Raw genomic sequence first — 8184 nt, forward strand, 5'->3', positions numbered from 1 at the left:
CCCAAGCTGTACTTGTGCTTGCTTGCCTGAGTCTCTGTGGATTTCGGTCACTTGCCCTAGTGAAAGTCCTACTGATACAAGTCCGGGGGAGGGAAGGAAGAAGATAAAGGGTGGCCCCAGAGCACTCCTAGTCAATCTTCTTATCAAGGTCACTCAGCCATCAGTGTCTCAGAGGGCTTTCCAGGCCCAAAGTAATTCTTTTGTGTTTGTTTTACAATATACTGGCATTTCCTCAAACGCCCAGAAAATATGTGCTTTCCACAGAGACCGACTCCATCAGTCCCTTTATGTGTACTCTCCTATGTTTCCCTCTCACTGTTCAGTTAGAAACCATTTATTTCCACTCATGCAGAAGAAGTCCGGAGATCTGCAGTCTTGGGCTGCCTCTTTCCTACTTTCCTGACGTCCCTTTAAGGGGTGTCCGTGAGGTCTAGGGGAGAAGGATTGATGCAGGGAGTAAAAGGACGTGTGCCACCTCAGACCCAGCGAGAGAGCTTTCTTAAAGGTCACATCCAAGGAACTCTACTGACATCTCCTGGGCCAGATCCATGCCAAGTAAGTATTACCCCCACCCCACACCCCCGCCTGCCACCGCTTAGCTGCAAGGGAGACTGGGAAGCATAGTTGCAATTTTTTTTTTTTTTTTTTTTAGTCTGGCAAGTTGCTGTCCCATTTGGGAACTGGTTAGTTAGGAAGAAGCAGAGAATGAGATAGATATTTGATGCTATGGAAATTAAAAATATCCACCCCACTGTTTTGTTGTGGGGGCTAAGTGTACATGTGCAAAGCATAAGGTGCTTGATAAGCCGGTGGTACATGAAACAGCATTTCCTTCTCTCTCCCAGATCTCCCTCCCTCTTCAAGGGCCAAGTTCACAGGTGGGGCACACAGCAGAGAATGCCTTGACGCCATAGTGTGTTTCCCGTCTAATTAAGTCCACTGAATACTTTCATCTTGAGGGACAAAATAGCTGCCATAAGAAAGAATATTCGACCTACTTCTCATCATGGACAGAGCTTTTGAAACTAGAATGCCATTTTGCATGGAGCCTTCTTGCAAAGCTTACAGAAACACAACTGCTAATTCGGATATAGCTGTTCTACAAGCTGTTAAAAACCCATAAAAATGTTTATAGTTCTGCCTATGTTCTAATTCTGTAAGAGAGCATCTCCTTTTTTTTTTGGTGCTCTGCACCCAACGCTGACCACATCGGCAGAGTTTGTACGAATCTGAAATACAGGCATATGCACACAATTTTTGCATTACTTTGAGATCTTTATTATTAAGTAACTCGTTGGGGCATCAAAGCATGTTATAAATCTAAACAGAAAATTAGGGACAAATGTTACATGTGAATGTCTATTTTACATTTTATTCTGGGTAGGAGGTCTTAATGGTGGAGACAGAGCACAGCAGAATGTACTCATTGATACATCTATTCTGATACTAACAAAACCAGAATCATGGCTAGGCAGAGTCTAGGAAGCAAGGCAAAATGAAGTGAAACTAGATGTGTGTGAAACGAGCTTAAAAAGTCAGGGGAAGGGCATTTGGATCTGTCGTGGTGCTGGTTGTTTGCTACTTGGTAGACCGTAGTACTCTAATTTAGCTGAGTAATCGCGGCTACAAATCCAAATCTGCAATGCATGTGTAATTTTAAAAATGGGTTTTGCATTTCTGAAGCCAAATAGGGAAAAAATTGCATTCTTTAGATCTCTGATATTAAGCTTCAGGACAGTTTTACAACTTGGGACCTGAGCAAAACTCTTATCCATAAAACAACAGGAATAAAAGATTTGCACATGTGCATTTAGAAAGTAACTTCATTGCTCATAGTCAAAAGAAAAAGAGGAAAAGGAAGGGAGGAAGGGAGGATGGAAAAAAGAAAAAGGAAGAAGAAAAAAAAGAAAAACACTTCACATACCTACCTATTTCACTTTTATTGGTAAGCACAGACTATATGATTCAGTTCAATTTACTTGTGAGCTTTAATTTAAATGGAGAGAGGGGGATAGGGAGCTTTTCCAGAGAAAGCAAAAACTGTGTGTGTACATATATTTAAATAAAATAAACAAAGAAACACTGGGGCATATACTTATTATCCGCTCAGCAGCAACGTAAAAAAAGAAAAAAAGAAAACAGATAACTCTGAATGCAGCTAATAACGGTTTGATTTAAATTTTTTTTAATGTTTATTTATTTTTGAGAGAGACAGAGACAGAATGCGAGTGGGTTGGGGCAGAGAGAGAGGGAGGCACAGAATCTGAAGCAGGCTCCAGGCTCCGAGCTGTCAGCACAGAGCCTGATGCAGGGCTCGAACTCTCGAGCTGTGAGATCATGACCTGAGCCGAAGTCGGACGCTCAACCGACTGAACCACCCAGGCACCCTTTAACTGTTCGATTCAGAAAGCTTAAAGTGTCTTTTTACTCATAAGGGATTGGGCTTATAGTAACCATGATTAACATCTTTTAACACAGAAACAGAGCATACAAATTTATCTCATGTCCTAAAATTTAAGCAATTCCATAGCACTTAGCTTATCCATTTAATAATATGCATAAAAATCACATTAATTCTATTTCACAAAATCTTCTATCTACATGATTGTTCCAAGTTCAAAGGAAGAGTTTCTTAAAATCTAGAATTCAAGTCATTTATGTCTTGTAAAGTGACCAAGACAGGAAGCATACCTAACTGCTTCTGGGCACACATAAGTATCTTTCCCCTGCCCTCCCTCCATGATGCTCCCCACCCCCCCCATGCCACACACACACACACACACACAAAACGGCTCCATCTTCCAAGAGAAGACGAGAGGTGGGCAAAGGAAGCCCCTTATCGTTCATTGCCTTATTTCTGCTCTTCTACATAAAGCCCTTTCTTTGTTGCAGTCAACCAAGGCATTTAAGAGAGAAATACTGCTCTGAATCATGTCCACTCTTCTTCTGCCGTATCAGTGAGAAAAAAAACAAAACAAAACAAACCAACTTCTAGCACTCAACGATCATCACCTGGGTAAGTGGCAGGTGTCTATTTCTCACCGCCACTGCTTCTTTCTCTGCTGATACCAAGACACTACGAGGGGCAAACATCAAACCTGCCAGGTGACTTCAGTTAAATATCTTAACCTTACAATCTACTGGATGCATTTCTCGCATACCTTGGTTGGATGACAAGATGCTTTTATGGGAAACTACTATCGATGTAAAAAATGTGTTATTTGTGCTGGCTGCCCATCTTCCTATTTCTATTTATTCCAGTACCCTACCTTTGTTCTCCATTACTGAATACCATACCCCCTACTGAAGATACAACTATATGGTGTAATAAAAGGAGATGAAATTTAAACTAATCAAGTAGGCTCTTAATAGCATCCCTAATACAAAATTTGCTAGCAAAAAAAAAAAAAAAGAGTTTAAACAATTGGGTACTATGTCATGTTTAGATGATCTTTCACCAGATTTAACACGTTCTTCCTATCCCCATCACCATGGCACATAGCTATAACATCCCTTAAAAGCCCTTGTATAACTACTCGCCTCAAGGTGACTGGCTACAGAGTAAAATGATTGGGTGGGAGCCCTCGTGATCACAATCTGAACTACATTTGGGATTCTACAGAGATTCTATTTAAAGTCAAGACAGCTTTCTGATAAGGTGCTTCCTTACACTCATCCGTGGCCGAGGTGGTGGTCTCCTCCGGGTTTTCACAACTGCTGACAATGGCAACCGCGCTAAATGACCTTCTTCTGACCTTGGTGTCTGACGGGCCGGGTCCTCGGACCGGAGGGGTTTTTTCCATGTTGTGGAGCTGCTGGTCTTTCCAGTCCAGTTGTTTGGCACTGCAGAAGGGGGCATAGACTTCCACGCTCCCCTCAAACTGTAAGCAGTTCACCTTGTAATACTTTCTCTTAACTTCCAGGACGTCATTGAACCTGTGGCCCCAGAGAATTTCTCGGGGAACGTAGGAACTTCTGGATTGGTGGGAAGTCCCCGTGGAATCACCAGTATAGATAAATGTCACCAAAATCTCAAAGTTATCTTTGGCCACTGCTTTTCGGTCAAGGGCATACAGAGGGCTCTCATGGTCAATTTCATGAACAATAGTTACTGGTGTGACAAGAATGATCTGATCATTAACCAACTTTAGGTCTTTAAAGGCCATCGTCATCCGCCCTTCACTGTCTTCTGTGTAGCGGAGAAGTTGGGCTCTCACCGTGCCTTCTACCACGTGGTTTGGTCGGAAGTCACCAATGCGCCACATGAGGCAAAGTTTCCCGTCCCTCATCCCTATGAGTGCAAAATAGCTAAACCGAATGGTTTGGGCTCTCTTTCGGGCGGTTGCCATTTTGGCTAAGGCGGCTCCAATGATGAAGGTATTTATGATGCAGCTCAAGATGGACTGAAGGATCACCGTGAGCACGGCCACAGAGCATTCTTCAGTGACACAGCGGTAACCGTAACCTATGGTGGTCTGGGTTTCCAGGGAGAATAAAAACGCCCCTGTGAAGGAATGGACGTTGTCAACACAAGGTGTGATGTCTGGATCATTTAACAGATCACCGTGATGAAAGGCAATGAGCCAGAAGATAGAGCCAAATATCAACCAGGAGAGAATATAGGATAAAGAAAATATCACAAACATGTGCCGCCACTTGGTATCTACGAGGGTGGTGAAAATGTCAACCACGTAGCTCCCCCATTCTCCAAAAATGTGCTTGAAGTACACATTACAGCTGCCATCTTTGTGGAGCAGACGTCTTCTGGCTCTTCTCTTCTCAGCTATGATGTGCTCTGGGGGGTAGCCTGGGTATTTGGGGTCCACGTTTACAATCGGATAGCTGCTGCCGTAATAGCTCATCCTTTCCTATGTCCTTCAAGCATCCGGGTGGATTTCGTAATAGTAATAGTTCTATTCCTATCTGTTGATTTAAGTTTTCAGTTAAGATCTGCAAAAAAAGAAAATTAAATACACTTCAGCTTTAGATTTTAATTTCCATCTTTGTAGCAATTTGCCAAATTTGAGGCAATTTCATGCCGTCTGAAATGGTGAAGTCTTCATTTGAACGGCAGAGACATTCAGTATTGATTACTCCTTTCAGTTTAGAATTCAGCTCAGTCATTATAGGAACAAAATATGTAATTAGAGAAAATAACATTTTTATATATGCACAAGGCTTGGGTAAACACTATGATTATCCCAAATGAAGACTCACTACCTTTTCTGACCTGATATAAACAAAAGTCTTGGGTTTTTTTTTTTTTTCACTCTTCTGACATGAGGGCACTTGGAAAACAAAGCCATCTATAATGTAAAAAGGCAAAACACAATTCACATATTTGAATAGCAGCCTTATCAGCCTTCTGTTTAAGTCAGATGGTTTTTCTTCTTCCTTTTTCTTAATGTTTTTATTTATTTAAAAAAATTTTTTTTCAACGTTTATTTATTTTTGGGACAGAGAGAGACAGAGCGTGAACGGGGGAGGGGCAGAGACAGAGGGAGACACAGAATCGGAAACAGGCTCCAGGCTCCGAGCCATCAGCCCAGAGCCTGACGCGGGGCTCGAACTCACGGACCGCGAGATCGTGACCTGGCTGAAGTCGGACGCTTAACCGACTGCGCCACCCAGGCGCCCCAGTTTTTATTTATTTTTAAAAGAGAAGGAGAGAGAGGGCACGCAAGGCAGGGGAGGGGCAGAGAAGGGAGACAGGGTCTGAAGCAGGCTTTGCCCTGGAGCCCAGTGCAGGCTCCAGCTCAGAAACTGTGAGATCATGGCCTGAGCCTAAGTCAGACGCTTCATCGACTGAGCCACTCAGGCACCCCCAGATGGGTTTTCTAAAAAGGACGCAATGAAGCATCACCACCTTCATGCTAACATGTAACTTACATACTCGTTGCCGCAGACTCTCACCTCCAGCGCCTGATGCCTCCCTTCTCTTCCACGGAGGCTTTGCTTCCTTGTAGACTTCCCAGGACAGAACAGAACTGACAGGGATGCTATTTCAGATTCAAGTCCTTTCCCCTAGCCCCTTTAGTTTTAAGAGGAGAAAAAAAAAATTCTTAACCCCAGAGGAGTTAAAACCACGCCCAGGTAAGCTTTCAATAAGGTATAAAATTGCTTCTGCTTTTGTCTCATGACATCCATCCTTTTTTTTTTTTTTCCCTCTTCTTTTTTTGGACACTGCAATCTCTTCTCTTTCCCTCTCAAAAGAAGCCGAAAATTTGCCAAAGTTCTAATCTTGTTTCCCTCTTAAAGGGAGCTTACTACAATTGGACCCTTCTCTCCAGCTCTGACATGTATTTCTGATGTTTTCACAGCCATCTGTAAGCAAAATCATTTTTCCCCCTCCCAATTCAGTCTTTAAAAGATCAGGGTAGAACATACAGTTCTTATCGCTTTTAGCATCCGTGGAATAGGCCAGTGGTTTTCCCAGCTCAAGTCTGAAAGTAAGTTTTAAAACTTCAGTGTTAAATGGCCTTTAGCTACTTCTATGCCAGAAACAAAAAGTCACTGCAGCCCAATTTAATGATGTATTAATTATTAGAATATGCTTTCCCCATAACCTGCCTGTGCCAGTTGGGGGCAGGGAGGAGAAGGGGGAGAAAAGATTCCCACTAGAGAATCCAGCCACTGCTGTATAGAAAATGCAGTGAGACTAACACTATTGCAGACATCGAGACCCCTCCCTGTGAAACCAGTGAAGGAAATTAAGCACTAGGTACTTATCCAACACCTTCCCTGCAAAAGGGAGCAAAGAGTTAATTTCCTTCCAGTCAATAGGAATCATTTTTCTTCTTCTCCAGGGATCAGGCCCACTGGACAATAAACACTTTGTTTCGGGGACCACTGTGAGGATGAACTCTGCTTTCAGCCAAAACATCCTGTAAAGCATGTACACGTTTCTCTCCGTCCATCCCCATGCCCCCAGCCTGAGCCTTCTGCCCACTTGTCCTCCAGATATGTTTTGAGTCATAATATCCCCTCTTTATCCCCAATCGGGTTTTTGGAGAGATGATTGCCTAATCTCAGGATGTGACCCAGGGCTGACAAAATGCTTACCGGAATGTTGAACATAAAATATTTCCACAAATTTTGTTCACAACACATACCTAGGTTCCTGTGTGATTTGTTAACTGAGTGACACTTTCCTAACAGAAGACAGCTGCTGAAGGTTTCTCCGTCTCCATTCTCTCAGCTGATCACCGGAGGCATGAGAATGGGACCAATTCTAATCAAAGGCACGTATGATTGGAAATTAAAAAGTCGATTTGGAGATAGAATCGCTTCCTTGTTAAAGGCCCCCAACCCAGCTCCTTTGAAAGGGACCCGCACACCCTGTGGAAGTCTGAGAATAAGAAAACGCAGTTCATAAATCAAGAGCTACTGTGTGACTCTGCTCTTTTCTACTGCCAAGAGAAAAAAAAGAAAAGGTTTTTATTTGAAATGGCATGCAGTTTGAATTCCAGCAGTGCCAGCGACTGTTACAAACAAGCTATTTTAAAAACACCTTCAACAGCATGCTAATTGGTGAATGAATTTTCAATTAATACAAGCTGTAAGGGAGCAAATTTGATGATGTGCAAAATTTATTTCTAAATAATGGAATCGTTTCAGGGAGACAAGTTACAGCTGTGAGAGTTCTGCCCTGAACCCACCGTGCCCTGTGCCCCTGCCGTGGCCCACCATGTTGAATTGATCATTTATTCCAACTTATCCAGAGAAAAGCCTTCAGATTCTGTTTAGATGCCTGCATTTGATTCGTTGACTGGCCAAGCATGTGCATGATACGTTTTCTAAAAGAGATGGTCTTTTACACTAAATGCCAGATTATAAGCAAACTAGTTTAATGAGTCTTAACCATTTCTCAGATTACCCAATAGGCAAAGAATTTTATGGATGACCTTTCGTCAAAATGACTTGACAAAAATGTTTATTAATCTCTTGTCTCATATGTTGTGTTAATTTGAGCACTTTCCCAATTTTTTACCATTAAATAATAGAGGCTAAGACTTGTGGGTTGGCTGGACATTCTATGTGTAACATGCACGTTTCTTAGGATGAAAACCCAGCTTTCAAAATGCCTCCATGCATTCATAATCATGTCATCACCTTCCATTCCGTCACGAAAAATCATTTGCGATGTTCCTACTTCTGTATGTCTTTTTGCATGTTCTTGCCCTC

At 42.4% G+C, this 8184-nt stretch overlaps 1 protein-coding gene across 1 annotated transcript; it reads right to left on the reverse strand.

Annotated features, from left to right (window-relative positions):
• Positions 1-3602: 3602 nt before the first annotated feature.
• Positions 3603-4862, reverse strand: KCNJ16 (potassium inwardly rectifying channel subfamily J member 16). Its single transcript, XM_047081501.1, has one exon. The coding sequence runs from the start codon at positions 4860-4862 to the stop codon at positions 3603-3605; it is 1260 nt and encodes a 419-aa protein (XP_046937457.1).
• Between the last annotated feature and the right edge of the window lie 3322 nt (positions 4863-8184).

Source organism: Lynx rufus, unplaced genomic scaffold (genome assembly GCF_022079265.1).
Source record: "Lynx rufus isolate CCGP_SWC_20201006 ecotype Redwood Valley unplaced genomic scaffold, mLynRuf1.p SCAF_18, whole genome shotgun sequence".
In the NCBI taxonomy this organism is placed as follows: domain Eukaryota; kingdom Metazoa; phylum Chordata; class Mammalia; order Carnivora; family Felidae; genus Lynx; species Lynx rufus.

Coding starts and splice junctions, on each gene's coding strand:
- KCNJ16 (XM_047081501.1), bottom strand. CDS start 4,862: ATGAGCTATTACGGCAGCAGCTATCCGATTGTAAACGTGGACCCCAAA.